The sequence below is a fragment of the Rhododendron vialii genome, chromosome 8a (genome assembly GCF_030253575.1).
Source record: "Rhododendron vialii isolate Sample 1 chromosome 8a, ASM3025357v1".
Classification (NCBI taxonomy): domain Eukaryota; kingdom Viridiplantae; phylum Streptophyta; class Magnoliopsida; order Ericales; family Ericaceae; genus Rhododendron; species Rhododendron vialii.
The window spans coordinates 23,986,990-24,002,559 of record NC_080564.1 but is presented as its reverse complement, the minus strand read 5'-3'; the positions used below and the strand labels follow the sequence as shown (position 1 = coordinate 24,002,559).

Sequence of the window (15,570 nt, the reverse complement as noted above, 5' to 3'; positions counted from 1 at the left end):
GGAAACGGAACACGTATTCCATCCATCCCAGAATTTAGTAAATTGCTGAAAAGTTGCGTAAATTTTCCAGATCAAAAAGTCCAGTACTTACAGCATAAGTTTTTAAACAAGTCAATTGGCCTTTTTTTCTTTGGTCTTTATTTATTTATTTTTTTCATTTGTTAGTTTTACGTCAATTTTTGGTGAATTATTGCTTCATCATGACGAGAGGAATTTAAAAAGTAAAAAATTATGATCGAAACCCAATTTTTTTGAAGAAAACAAAAATAAGCGAATAAGCTAATTTTGTGAATTATTACTTTGTCAGGAATCTAAAAAGTAAAAAATTACGATTGAAACTCAAAAATTTTGAATAAAAATAAAAATAAGCCAATAAGTCAATCTTTTTGTCTTTATTAAAAAAATAGGTTTGGATCATAATTTTTTATTTTTCAGATTTTTCTCGTCGAGTTGAACCAATAATCCACAAAAATTTAATGTGAAACTAACAAATGCAAAAAAAAAAAAAAAGAACAAAGACAAAAAAATAAGCCAATTAACTTATTTTTAGTAAAAAAAAAAAATCCACAATTGGCAGTAAACTCTTTCTCGCTCTCGAATGAAGAGATTCTGACTCCACCCTCTTTCTAGAGGTCAAATGACGTTGGGTTTAGGGGTAGGAATTTTTGACACGACACCAATTTGATACGAAATTAGTAGGTTAGGATCAGTTATTTCTGATACGGAATACAAATATAACACGACACAATAACACAAACAGTTTAATAGGTCGAGTTAGGGTTGAAAGAATTCTAACCCAAACACGACACAACGTGGGTTGAGAATTTATGAAAGGATGCGATAACACGACACGGAGTTAGCGGGTTAAAGTCGGCTATTTCTAACACAGAACACGAATATAACACAATAAGATAACACGAAAATCAAATAAATTGAGTTAGAGTTGAGAGAATTCTAACCCGAACACGACAAGATGCCCACCTTAATTGGGTTCACTTCGGTTTACTTCATTCCTGTGCAGAACAGAAAGTCTATTACAGTACTTTCGTAGAAAGCTCTGGGGACAGTTTGAAGGTATTTCTAGAAAGGAAGAGGATTCTTGGCAGTCCCCGCTCCCCACGCACCGAACAGTTTGGGTTTCACTGGCACGAGCAGTGTTGATTTTAATGATTGAAACTGTTGAATTGGTAGTGATTGTCGAGAACATAAACCGTGCCAAAAATTATAAAAAACGGACGCCAAATAATACTTGTTCGCAGGGCCGGTTCATATATTTTAGAAGCCTGAAGCGAATTTATTATATTGAGCCTTTTATATATTCATGATTTTTTTTTAAAAATGATAAAAGTTCAAAAATAACAAAAAAAAATCAAACTAAAAGGATAAAATTATGACAATATAAATGTAAAAAGATATGATTGCAAGAGTTTTTGAAGAAAATATACAATTGTGTTTTTATTTGGAAACATTTTAATATTAATATGTAAGTTACATTACAGTGGGGCCTCAATGTTGGACCAAAATTCAGGTGCCGGAAGCGGTCGCTTCTCTCACCTCCCCTATGAGCCGGCCCTGCTTGTTCGGAATGCAATTAGCTATTTGTAGTCAAATTGTTTCCACTAAACTAAAAATTATAGAAAATGTATTGAGTTAGTGGAACAAAATGTGTTGAATGTTTAGTACAACTTAACTTTTGACAAAAAATTTAGTTTATTATGGACAGTAATTTTTGGATGTCAGTTTTGATTAGAATTTTTGAGATAAAAAAATTCTATATATTTGCGTATTTTTCCGTCTTTAGTCAATTGTTTTAAAATTTTAACAAATTATGACAATATAAATGTAAAAAGATATGATTGCAAGAGTTTTTGAAGAAAATATACAATTGTGTTTTTATTTGAAAATATTTTAATATTAATATGTAAGTTACATTACAGTGGGGCCTCAATGTTAGACCAAAATTCAGGGGCCGAAAGCGGTCACTTCTCTTGCCTCCCCTATGAGCCGGCCCTGCTTGTTCGGAATGCAATTAGCTATTTGGAGTCAAATTGTTTCCACTAAACTAAAAATTATAGAGAATGTATTGAGTTAGTGGAACAAAATGTGTTGAATGTTTAGTTTAGTGGAAACAACTTAACTTTTGACAAAAAATTTCGTTTATTATGGACAGTAATTTTTGGATGTCAGTTTTGATATAAATTTTTGAGATAAAAAAATTCTATATGTTTGCGTATTTTTTCGTCTTTAGTCAATTGTTTTAAAATTTTAACAAATTATTTTACTTTTTGAATAAAAGTACGCTATATACATCTAAAAAGTAAAAAAAAATTGATAAAAAATTAGTAAAGACGAAAAAACACGGATGACGAAACCATGCATATAAAATTTTGAAAAGAATATTTCTGAGAGGAGAACCAAACAAAGTGTTAACTAAAGCCAAAAAATTATAGTGGAAATGTGGCATGAATCAAAATATCAATCCCATTTTACAAGAAGTAAATTCATTTCAAACAGGTATTAATAGGTATCCAATTTACATAAGGAAAATGATAATATCAAAACTGTTTTTGTATGCGCTAAAATTGTAGTGCATAATAGTCTTGTATGATGTGCAAGATACAAGGCTTTTTTGCACTATAATTTTGGCACAAATAGAAACAGTTTTAGCATTAACAACACCCTTATATAATCTTTGACTCTTTGACACGATTAACGTTCTCGATAAGTTTTACAAAATAAACACTTTCGATCATTAAAATGTTTCCTGTTCGTGCCTGAAATATCAAAGCTACACCGTACAATCTCCAAAAGGGAACTGAAATATCAAAGCTACACCGTACAATCTCCAAAAGGGGACTGATTGCCGAGCAGCGTCTTCCTTAAAAGCGGCAAGATCTTTTGTATCAAACATTCTTGTGTCAAGGGATTTTCTAGCCGTTAGATTTAGAACATAAAAAAAAAACACACACACACACAATTTCACGCCTAAAAAATTCCTCGACATAGAGGCACAGAAATTTTCGGGACGGAGAAAATCGGACCATCCCTAAGAGCCCTATCCTAGGAGACTGCGGAGTTGTAGGTACTACCGTAAATGGGAGTATATATGAATTCATTTAGTTCCCAACTAGAGAACTATATCAGTGGGGTCTCAAAATTAAAGAGGTTGACATACACCAAGTCCACTTGAATTAAGGTGAGGTGGTCAATCGTGAACCAATTGTAATTGTGTGAACCAGTGCAATTTAACACATTTTGGGAATTTTTTTTAAAAATTTCGTAGTACTTAAAAAAGGTTGAACACAGTGTCGGCACGTCTATGCATTCGAAGGGGAGGGGGGGAAGTTGACAGAAAAGTGTAAATTGTAAACACAAACAAGGGCACAAAACACACTCACAAATAGGGCTGTAGCCTCGCCTAGCTTTGTCGATTTCGAGCTTGGCTTGAGCCTTTAACGAGTCGAACTTAGGCTCCGTTTCGGAAACCTTTTTAAAAAATAAGTACTTATTTTGTCACTTCTCATTCAAAAATAAGAAGGGACATTCCACAAAACCCATATCAAAAGTTCCTTTCACATTTTCAAACTCAAAAATAATGTAAATGAAAAAAAAATTCAAATTTTTTTGCACCGTATTAAAGATCTCAATGAGATCTATCAAACAAGATCCATAGTTATAGGAAAATTATTTGCGTAAACACATAATTTTTGAGCTTGAAGTTGCCTTATACAAAAAATAAGACTGTTGCTATGATAATGGGCGCCGGCGGAGGGAAATCGTACCGACGAAAAAGGGGTGCTCGGATCAAGCACCCTAAACACCTCGGATGCTGTTGATTCCTGCTGGGGCTCCCTCGGTTTTTTTTTTAGAATTTTTGGACGGCTCGGATCGGCAGTCCGATGGCCGGAGATGGCCCGGCGCGGCCGTTAGTACGATTTCCCTCATCGGCGCCTATTGGTACCTATATAATTTTTAAAAAAATAAGCACCTCCTTCTTATCTTTGTGGAACAAGCCTTATTATTGAACAAAAAATAAGTTCTTAGAGCCCGTTCCAGAACACCTTCTTAAAAAATAAGTACTTATTTCACATTTTCAAACTCAAAAATAATGTAAATGAAAAATAATTTTTCAAATTTTTTTTTGCACCGTATTAAAGATCTCAATGAAATCTTTCAAACAAGATCCATAATGCATATTTTTATATTTCAATAAGCCCATCATTTTTTAGCTTGAAATTGTCTTCTTAAAAAATAAGTACTTATTTCGCGTTCCGGAATGGGGCCTTATTCTATTTTTGGAACGGAGCCTTAGTTATTTACTAAACGAGTCTTTTTAATCGAGTCGAGCCTCCCTTAACAAGCCGAGCTTTTATCGAACGAGCCCAGCTCCCGAACCGCTCCATTCGGTTACAGCCCTACTCACAATCACCAAAGACAAGTGTACAAACACACTCTTGGATGTCAAACTACCAAGTGCCAACAACCTAAATATTAAGAGTTGTTTATCTTATAACCTTCAAGCATTTCCATTTGGCTCTTTAGAATTGAGTGTGTTATTGTAATACGACAAGTGATAAAGTGATAAAAGTGGGACACAATAAAACCTTTTTTTGATAAGTGAGTTAAAGGGTGGGATAGGATTATTAATTCTGTGGGCCTCTAATCCTATGTTTGATTGCACAAATGGAAGGGGATTAATAATCACATGGGATAGGCAATCCCCTCACTAGGGAGGAATAGTAATACTTTGGGGGACTAGGTATTAATAATCTTATCCCATGAAATTAAATTACATTGACCCAATTACCTTTGGTCATTTGGATAAATTATGCAATTACCCTTGAGATCTCACCCGTGCACCAAAAAACCACTGAGAAATACCAGTGATATAATGGGTATGATATTAGCGGTGTAAAAACTAGATTATCAATGCATCAGCCCATTTTTTAAGAGTGAGTTAAAAACACTCATTATTTTCCTACATTTTTTGCGCAATAATTTTAAAACATTTTTTTTCATGTTTTATAATTTTTTGTTGTTTTGCTCCACTTTTTTTTTTTTGCTTCGTGATATTTTTGGAACTTGTAAAACCCGCAAAGAAAAACGAAAATGAAAAAAAAGAAAGGAAAAATAGATTTAATTAGCAACTCGAATCATTTGTGTGGATTCCACAAACCCAGTTGTGCACCATCGGTGCATGGTGTTGGGTAGCCATAATTGTGTTGGACCTGAATGTAGAATAAAAATGTTAGTAGTTGTATTCCAGGTTAATTGTCTTTTTACAAAATGTTGAGTACAGTTAAAAAAAAAAGAAATAATAATAAAATAGAACATTTTAATTGTATTTTCTCGTTTACCTAATCGAGGGCAAAAATTAAAGGAAACTATTGTTTTAATCCAATCTAATCGTGTCCTAAACAAACATATATGGTATTAACAATTTCATCATTCTATGTTTTTTTTGGTAAGTATTCCATTGTTTATTGCCTAAAAAAATAAATTAGGTAAAGTTTTAGAAATTACGCATGAACAAATGTATTGTTGGAAATCTTTCAATCCTATCCTACGTGTGGGAAACAAACATAATATTACTAATTTCATCTCCTTACGAATCTCACTCCATAATCTCTATCTCTTTACGATTGCCATCCAAATCTCATGCATCTCTTTACGATTCCCATCTCAATCTCATCTCCTTACTAATCATATCTAATCCAACACGGTTTATCAAATAAGGCTGTTAGCTAAAACGAAGTTAAGTGCTTCAATTGAGTGTTTTAGATGTGTATTAAAGTAAAAAAGTCTCCCTTTCACATATGTAAATATAAATAAATAAACAGTACTCCATCATTCTCTACCACTACGTGATGCTCCAATACCTTTATATACACATTTTTATAGAGTCTGTAACTTTTGTACTAGGCTCTACGAAATTATGTTGGGGTAAAGACCCAAAAAAAAGTTTCTTATGAAACGGGTTATATACACCACCATGGTATCCCTTCTCAATCCAAAGGTAGTGGTTGTTTTAGTTCTCTTTGACATCTAGCTACAGTAAATTACCCATGACATACTCATATTATTCAAAAAGGATACACAGATAGTAGCGTGGGGTCTACTTTAGGTTCTAAAAAATGATCGAAGTTATTCATTAATTTAAAATGAGATTCATGTCATAGTTTTCATCACCCATTGTAGGCTTTACTGTGTATTCATTGAAATAATCTAAATCGTCTATCGTATAGGTCGACCCTGAAATAGTATATTTGCGCTAAAAATCAGCTTGATCAGACGTTGATAAGTATAACGAAAATTAAATTGTCACCCATTGTAGGCCTTGTCGTGGACAGTTTTGCTTTGTTTGGTTTGCTTTTTGAAAAAACAATTCCAACTCAAAAAAGAGAATAAATTATATCCACCGCTGGTGTAAAATCCCAATTTTTAACCACCACCTATTATGGGCCCCATCAAGTGTCTATTGTTGTGATTTAAACCGTTCATATTTTAAGACTCGTTATATAGTATTGACATGCAAAAAATCAACTTGATCAGAAGTCAATAGATATATCAAAATTTGAATTTTGGTTTATAAAATAGATGATCTGATTTCTATCACTATTAATAAAGATAAACTATCCATTTTACAAAGCAAAGTTCAATTTTTGATACTCCTATCGATACCCGATCAAGTATATTGTTTGCATCGATACATTATTATGTGGAGTTTACAAGATGAACGGTTCAGATCAATAATAAACACACGATAGAATCAAAAAAAGTGGTGGTGGAAAAGTAGAGTTTTCCATATCCGGTGGAAAGAATTTAATCTCTTCAAAAAAAAACGCATTACCCATACTTTTAATCATTAATCAATACTCTGATTTCTCTTTCCACTCAGTATCTATATATATCTCCGATCAAGAGGGCGTAGAAACCAATTTCCATAGTCTTGTAGTCAAGTTGTCTAAATTAAAGAATCAAATGGCCGGGGATGCTGCTTGCTTGTGATCATACCTAGCTAACTCTCCTCACCCACCATTCCCTCTCGTGCTTATCAAAAATTTGCACAAATCAAAATCACTAAACAAACGAACTTCTTTCAAGTGGTAGGTTTCATTCATTCTACCCACCCACTCCCCCATCTACCCCTCCTCTCATTCTCACTCTATCTATTTATATAATCCAATCCAAATATGCAATGTATATACATACATACATACATGTTCAGAGGGATCTTCTGGCTCTTGCTCTCTTGTTATCATATTATTCGTTACTAAAGACCAAAGATGACTTCTTCTTTGGCTCTTGTTCTCTACTCCCTAGTTATTGCCTTCTTTCTGTACTGTCTTCTTAACCTGCGCACCCTCCTTAACCGCCACCCGCGGCCGCTCCCGCCGGGGCCGAAGCCGTGGCCGGTGATCGGGAACCTGCCCCACCTGGGCACGATGCCCCACCACTCCATCGCGGCCTTGGCGCGGGAGTACGGCCCGCTGATGCACCTCTGGATGGGGTCGGTGCACGTGGTGGTGGCCGCGTCGGCCTCTGTTGCCGCGCAGTTCTTGAAGACGCACGACGCCAACTTCTCGAGCCGGCCGCCCAACTCGGGGGCCAAGCACATCGCTTATAACTACCAGGACCTTGTGTTTGCGCCGTATGGGCCGCGGTGGCGGATGCTTAGAAAGATTTGTTCGGTTCACTTGTTCTCTGCTAAGGCTTTAGATGACTTCCGCCATGTCCGCCAGGTGCACGTTCTCTCTCTCTCTCTCTCTCTCTCTCTCTCTCTCTCTCTCTCTCTCTCTCGTTTTCCCTGTGCCAAAAATCCACTAAGGAGTTTTCTGGTCATTAAATTTAACTTATAAAAAAAAATTACAAGTCATTGGTGAAAAATTTTAAAAATAATACTCACACAACAATTCCTCGGCGTAGAAAGCAAAGTTCTTTTTGGGACACAGGTAATTGGACCCTTTTGAAATAAGCTTTTGCTTATCTCTAACTGGTGATAATAATCAAAGGTTGAGGGCCAAATTTGAAAGCCAAGTAAAATCGAAGGAATCGAATGAAATCTTTCAATTATTGTTCTACTCCTTCCGTCCCATTTTGTTCTCCGTCCCATTTTGTTCTGCCTGTTTCTTTTTTGGAACATTTCAAAAAATTGTTTATATATCACAATCTATAATGTTTTTTATGATTTCAAAAACTTTGTTTAATAAAATAAATTAAGATCTATCAAACAAGATCCATATTGAATATATAAAATATTATAAATTGTGATATATAAACAATTTTTTGAGACGTCCAAAAAAAAAACAGGCGGAACAAAATGGAAGTTAAAAGCCGATTTCATTGTCGGTCTTTGGATCATGTCATGTGACCTAATAATTATATTACTTCCAAATAAAAAATAGTCAATTTCACTGTCAGTCTTGGGCTACGTGACCTAATAATAACTACTACTTCCAAAAAAATTCTAATAGTAAAGAGATACTCCCCCTTTTTTAAAGTCCACTATTTTTATTTTGAATTGTCTATTAATAAGTATTTATTTTATAATTTTAGTGAATAAAAGTTTGTATATTTTTTATTTTATCCATAAAAATATATACTATTTTAAAAAGTTAAAAAGTAAAAATATAATAATGATGTCTCCATAGAGAGTAAATAGGGAAAGTAAAGATAAAAGTTGATGTGAAATATATAATGATGATGTTTTCTTAATAAGTTGGAGTTATGAAACAGAGCACTTAAAAAGAGACGGAGGAAATAGCAAACAGTAAGATTCCTTTGGCTTCTTCTCGGAGACTTGGAGTCTGTTTCCGACAGGCATTCTAAAAATTTGTTGAGTAGATTTTTTTTTATTGTCATTCAGAGAAAATTATTTTTATTGATTTTGTGTTAATTTTTCATAAATTATTGTTTGATACTCACTTGTCTCGGTAATTGAAAGTTTTTTAGTAGAGGTTAAATTCTTTTTAGATGAGGTGGAAATCTCATGATTTCTGCCACCCATTGTGAGCTCTACTGAGCATTCACTGCAGTAAATTAAATTGTTTATCTTATAGGGCATGAAAAATTACAAGTCCACGTAAAAAATCAATTTGATCGGACATCAAAAATTATATCAAAATTTAAATTTATAAAATCGATAGTCATGGACAGTTTAACTAAAAATATTAGTGACAGAATCAGGCCGTGCGTTTCATAAACTAAAATTTAATTTTTGATATAGTTATTGATGTCAGATCAAGCTGATTTTTTGCGTAAACACATTAATTTGCGTGCCCTACGTAATGAACTGTTCGAATTATTACAAAAAACTACTCGATAGGATCCACAATAAGCCATGGCGAAAACCGTGGATTTTCCGCCGCATTCAGACATAGCACATTCTCTATAGTATTGGTTCATACTCACGTGTCTCGGTAATTGAAAGTTTCTTCTTCTTTTTTAGAGATGGTAAAAATGTTTTGGCAAATTATCAAAATCACCCTTGAGGTTTTGCAAATTATAGATTACTACCTCACGTTTGAGAAATTACAAATGACTCCTTATTACCAAATTATCCTTTGTCGTAATGGAGTCGTTGGGAAATTCTACGAAATGTGTTTGACATCATGAAATTCTAATCCATTAATTACAATGGACCATACTCTTTTTTTTTTAATTTGTGAAAGGCTGTTGATGTGTGAAAATAGTCTTACATAGGCTATTAAAAGACAGTTTGATTCATCGTAATAATAACGTGATATTGTCAGATAGATTCCGATGAATTTCCTAATGGCCACGTCACGGTAAGAGAATAATTTGTTTTATGACATGGATATTTTGAAATTTACCCCACGTGAGGGAAAAAATGTAAATTTGAAAAACCTTGGGGCGGTTTTGTTAATTTATCCTCTTCGGTGGGCGAAGATTGAACGCAACTGCTCTATTTTTACGATTAGTACTTTGACAACCTGTTCACATTTCACACCGCAGGAGGAGGTAGCCATCCTCACGCGCGCCTTAGCGCATGCGGGGAAATCAACGACCGTAAATCTCGGACAACTCCTCAACCTGTGCACCACAAACGCCATCGGGCGCGTGATGCTGGGGCGCCGCGTGTTCGGCGACGGCAGCGGCTGCGGCGACGCGAAGGCCGATGAGTTCAAGTCCATGGTGGTGGAGCTGATGGTGCTCGCGGGAGTCTTCAACATCGGAGACTTCGTACCCTCGCTCGAGTGGCTCGATTTACAAGGAGTGGCCAAAAAAATGAAGAGGCTGCACTCGCGGTTCGATGCGTTCCTAAGTGAGATTCTTGAGGAGCATAAGGTGGGGTCACTTGGTGGTGGGGCCCAGAGCCACACTGATCTGTTGAGTACTTTGATTTCTCTGAAGGAGGATGCTGATGGTGAGGGAGGGAAGTTGACTGATACAGAGATCAAAGCCTTGCTCCTGGTAACTACCATTCTCTCTCTCTCCCTAAACAAACGGTCCATCAACTCAAATACTCGATTTTATAACAAAATTCGGGATATATGTGTTCAAAATTGTTTGATATACGTAGACTCGCATGCATCGAACAATATTAAACACAATTGTGTCTGAACTTTCATTTTGAAATTATGTTCATAATACTACTCATAAAAAAATTGATAATAACAGTACAATGAGCTGTTAATGAGGCAGGTAATTAAATGGGGAAAAAAAGACGAACACAATTTTCTTTGTGTTTGAATGTCTTAAAAAGTATAAAAGTGTATCGAAAACTGGATTTTTATATAGTATATATATTCTTTTTGTGTTATTGAAAACTTAGTAGGCTGTTAATAGTATTACCTTAAAAAAAAAAATTGGTTGTGACACATGAAGGCCCCGTTCGGACAAATAAGCCACAGTGGCTTATTTTTTGTCCTTATTCAAATTTTTTTCGTATCACTTGGCTTATTATCATTTTTTGGGGGATTATTGTATCATCACGACAAGAGGAATCTAAAAAGTAAAAAAAATTTGACCGAAATCCAATTTTTTTTAATAAAGACGAAAAAATTGGCTTATTGATTTGCTTTCGTCTTTATTCAAAAAAAATTGGATTTCGGTCAAAATTTTTTACTTTTTAGATTCCTCTTGTCGTGAGGATGCAATAATCCCCAAAAAAATGATAATAAGCCAAGTGATACGAAAAAAATTTGAATAAGGACAAAAAATAAGCCAAAATGGCTTATTTGTCCGAACACCCCCGAAATTATACACATCTACACACTGTGTAAAGGCCAACGGAGCCCCACACTGTACTTGTCCGTTGTCTGTTTCCCTGATAAATTCAGTGTGTCAGACTGTTTAGTTGTGTGGTAGCAGAACAAACAATTGCTGTTTGTCTCTCTCTCTCTCTCTCTCTCTCTCTCTCTCTCTCATTCAATGACTGTTTGTCTCTTTGCATTGAGGGAGGTTGGAACAGTTGAAGCCTTGAAGGATGAAGACTTTTTCAGTGGCGGGTGGGATAGCACGCGGTGCCTGTTCGGCACATCCCGGGCCGTTTATTGTGGTTTTGGACGGGTCAGATTTGAAGAGAGAGAGAGAGCGGTGGGGTGAGAGGAGTGGAGAGAGAGAGTTTTAATCTGCCCCGTCCAAAATTGCATTGGACAGTCCGAATGTACCGAGCAGACACCACGTGGAATATATCCACCCGGCACCGAAAAATTTCTCCTTGAAGGATATGCCTATATCTAAATTTTCTGTTCTTGAATTTTAAATTCAATTTTGCTTTCGAAGTCTCAAAAAAAACTTCAATTTGGGGAAACTAAGAAATAGGCAAATGTAGTAAAAGATCTTATATGTATTTGATGTTGTACTAATTTTTCACTAAATTTGGCAATTTTTTTCTCCAGCGCCCTTTAATATCCATTTTTAGAATTCTGAAGAAGTTATCCACAAAGCCCTGAAAATGATTAAACCATTTGGGGACCATATACTGTACTTGCTTACATAAATGAGGCTATTATTGCAGGACTTGTTCACAGCAGGAACTGACACCTCATCCAGCACAGTGGAGTGGGCCGTAGCAGAACTCCTCAGACACCCAAAAGTCCTAGCCAAAGCCCAACAAGAGCTGGACTCAATTGTTGGCCCGGGCCGACTCGTAACGGAGTCCGACTTGCCCCAGTTAACCTACATCCAAGCCATCATCAAGGAGACCTTCCGGCTCCACCCATCGACCCCGCTCTCTCTCCCACGGATGGCGGCCGAGAGCTGCGAAATCAACGGCTACTTCATCCCGAAGGGCTCAACTCTTCTCGTCAACGTGTGGGCCATAGCCCGTGATCCAGACGCATGGGCCAATCCCTTGGAGTTCCTGCCAGAGCGGTTCCTTCCCGGCGGGGAAAAGCCCAATGCTGATATCAGAGGGAACGATTTTGAGGTCATTCCGTTTGGGGCGGGCCGGAGGATATGTGCCGGGATGAGCCTTGGGCTTCGGATGGTCCAGCTATTAACCGCTACATTGGTCCAGGCCTTCAACTGGGAATTGCCCGAGGGGAAATTGGCCGAGAAGCTTAATATGGATGAAGCGTACGGGCTGACCTTACAGCGGGCCGATCCCCTCATGGTCCACCCAAGGCCGAGGCTCGCAGCCCATCTGTATCAGGGCTGAGAGGTTGTTATGAGTACTGGGCTATGGGTTTCGTGGGCCTCTGTAGATGAAAGTGGAATAATTGAGCACTACTGTTTTTTTGTTCCTGCAGCTTATTTGGATTTGTTGGCTATTTTGGACCTTTCTTTATCAGTTTGCTCTACTTGTTTTCTTAGTTTTCTTCAAAATAGGAGTATTCATTTGTGTAAGCGTGTTCTATATCCAGGTTCAAAATTAGACGATTTGGTAGTAATCCTGCACATGCTTTTTATAAAAGAAGAAAAAAACCACGAGAAAAGAAATGCTAAATTTAAACAAGGAGATCGATTTTTGGTGCACCTTGAAACAAATCTGCGTAAAGAAAGATCATACGTAATTCACATGGACAAATCTATGTAATGATCATGCAACTGATGCAAGATGATTTTACAGACACCAAGTGAGTACAAACACTAAGTAAGTTAGGATCGTAGAGAGAACACAACAAAGAATTATAAGAATACGAGAGACTGGAATATTATTGCAAACACTGACTAACTCCAACTGACTTGGTTATTTACAGGGGGGATGCTCTCCTTTTATAGGCGTAAGGAGGCAACCAGATGCGTCATGCATGACATAAAGACAGACTACTATTACACTTTAGACTTTTATCAAACCTAATCGTACACTAGCATTATTACAACAACAGTACTTACTAATAATTTACACCAACAGTACTCAATAGTAAACACTAATAATTTCACCATCTCTGAAAAAGAGGACAATACTATCACACTTTATGTTACATCACACAAAAGATACAGCTGGCATGAGCACGTGATTGTCACTCTGGATTATCTGAACCAGTGCTTCCAGAAGAGTCTTCAGTTCTGTCAGTCAAGTAATACTGTTCCAAAAGATAGCGGATATTTTGACGCCATTCTTCCGAATAAGTATCATTAAATTTCCAGTTTGCAGACTCATAATGGAGGAGAGATGAGGGAACGTCGGCAGGTGTTAATCCATTGAGTGAACACATTGTTTGAGTCATGACCAGATAATTTCCACTGTGGATCTTAATGCTTGGAGACTCTTGATATGCTGAAAGGAATATAGTGTGATACTCCTTTCTCTAAGTGATAGAACCATCAGGATTAGGAAGACATCTGTTGTTGCGAGATGTCCAAAAAGTAAATTGGAGATCTTCGTCCGGACCTGTGGGAACTTGTCTGATCATTTGTTGCCAGTAAGGTATGTTGCCAAAGAGCAAGAGAAATTTCAGAAAGAAATCTTCTGGAGGTTGAACTTGATTGAACGCCGCATGAGCCAGATAGACCAAGACTGCTGATTTATTAAAACAGACACTTATAGTATACACATCGACTAGATACCATAAGAGGAGATAGACTTCTTTTTTAAAATAAAAGACATTATGGTAGGACACTTCAAACTGGGTGAGAAATGGATAAACAGGATGGAATGGTAGACCTTTTATGGGACCTTCATCAAGATCATACTTGAAAATACAGAGATGTTGAAGGTTTTGACACATTTGAACACACCTAGAAAGAATGGTTAACTCTATAAGATGACACTGAAGGTGGACAGGAAGATTGACTGGGTGGAAACAGGAAATCATGGGAAAACAACCAGGAACAAAGAAATGTGGTTTTGTTTTTGAAAACTGGTTGATTTCTTTTTTGAGTCTTGACAGAAAATCAGGAAGGACATTTATTTTTCCTTTTATATGAACAGCATCAAAACTCCAATTGGAAAACCAATTTGCCCATCTGAGTAACTGTGCTTTTGGGAGGTGCTTCTGTTTGAATTTGAGCATGCTAAAGAAACTCATCATATCAGTCTCAATTAGAAAATGATGACCGATTAGATGAAATTCAAACTTCTCAATGCTCCTTTTGATTGCCAGAATTTCTTTGTAGTTAGAGTGGTAATGAAGTTCTGCTGGAGAGAAAGCATCACTCTTGTATCCACAAATTCTGCGCTTTTGATCTGTGTTTTCTTCCAAAAGAATTGCTCCCCAATATAGATCAGAGGCGTCAGTCTGAAGTACTCTCTTTCCGTCTGAAGGTATGGTTAATGGAGGAAGGGTTTTGGTTATGGCTTTGAGGTCTTTTATAGCTTTGGTACAAAGGGCTGACCAAGGAAGAGGGTTTTTTTTTAGTAGAGCTGAGAAAGGAGTTCGATATTGGGCCAGGTTAGGTATGAAAGCAGCCATATAGTTAACAATTCCAAGGAACTGTTGAACTTGTTTGATTGTGAGATTTTCATCTGAAAAATGATCAAGTTGGGAGGCTATATGAGGCTGGAGAGTATATTGACCTTTAGAGATATGCATCCCTAAAAAATCAATTTCTGGTTGAGCAAGACACATTTTTTTCTCTGAGAGCATGATACCATGGGTTTGGATTATGGAATGGAAAATTTGTAGTAGGACAACATGAGACTCAATATCTGGAGAAAAAAGTAGGATATCATCTATATAGACAAGGGTTGAGGATAGAATAGGAGCAAAAACCCGAATCATGGCCTTTTGAAATAAGGATGGGGCTGTTTTCAATCCAAAAGGCATGACTGACCACTGGAAGTGGTGATCTGGAATGCAAAAATCAGTTTTAGGACGATCATCTGGATGGATGCCTAGCTGCCAAAAACCTATTTTTAGATCAAATTTTGAGAAAATTTGAGCTTTAGGCAAGTTTGCAAAAAGAACACTTCTTCGAGGAAGAGGGAATTTGTTATCCTGCAAAAAATGATTAAGAGGCTTGTAGTTGATAACCAGGCGAAGCTTTCCTCTTATCTGCTCTGTTCTTTTGTTGACATAAAATGCTTCACATGCCCACTGAGAAATTGTGAGTTCAATCAAACCTTCTGATTGAAGTTGTTGGAGTTCTTGAAGAGCAAGCTGGTAGTGATCTGGGTTCATTCCATGATGGGTAGCTTTGGTGGGGTTGATATCTTCATTT

The 15,570-nt window shown here is 36.5% G+C and overlaps 1 protein-coding gene across 2 annotated transcripts in view; it reads left to right on the top strand.

Annotated features, from left to right (window-relative positions):
* Positions 1-12,857, top strand: part of LOC131299194 (flavonoid 3'-monooxygenase-like) — a 78,332-nt gene extending 65,475 nt beyond the window's left edge. The window contains exons 2-4 of one of the 2 annotated variants that reach the window (XM_058324807.1): positions 7,251-7,742; positions 9,976-10,434; positions 11,984-12,857. In XM_058324807.1, coding sequence (XP_058180790.1) covers positions 7,287-7,742; positions 9,976-10,434; positions 11,984-12,625 — 1,557 coding nt within the window. In that variant the 5' untranslated portion in view covers positions 7,251-7,286 and the 3' untranslated portion in view covers positions 12,626-12,857. Of the gene's footprint in view, positions 1-6,962; positions 7,743-9,975; positions 10,435-11,983 lie in introns of those variants that run through there. The other variant, XM_058324806.1, reaches the window with a different exon arrangement.
* Positions 12,858-15,570: the final 2,713 nt, after the last annotated feature.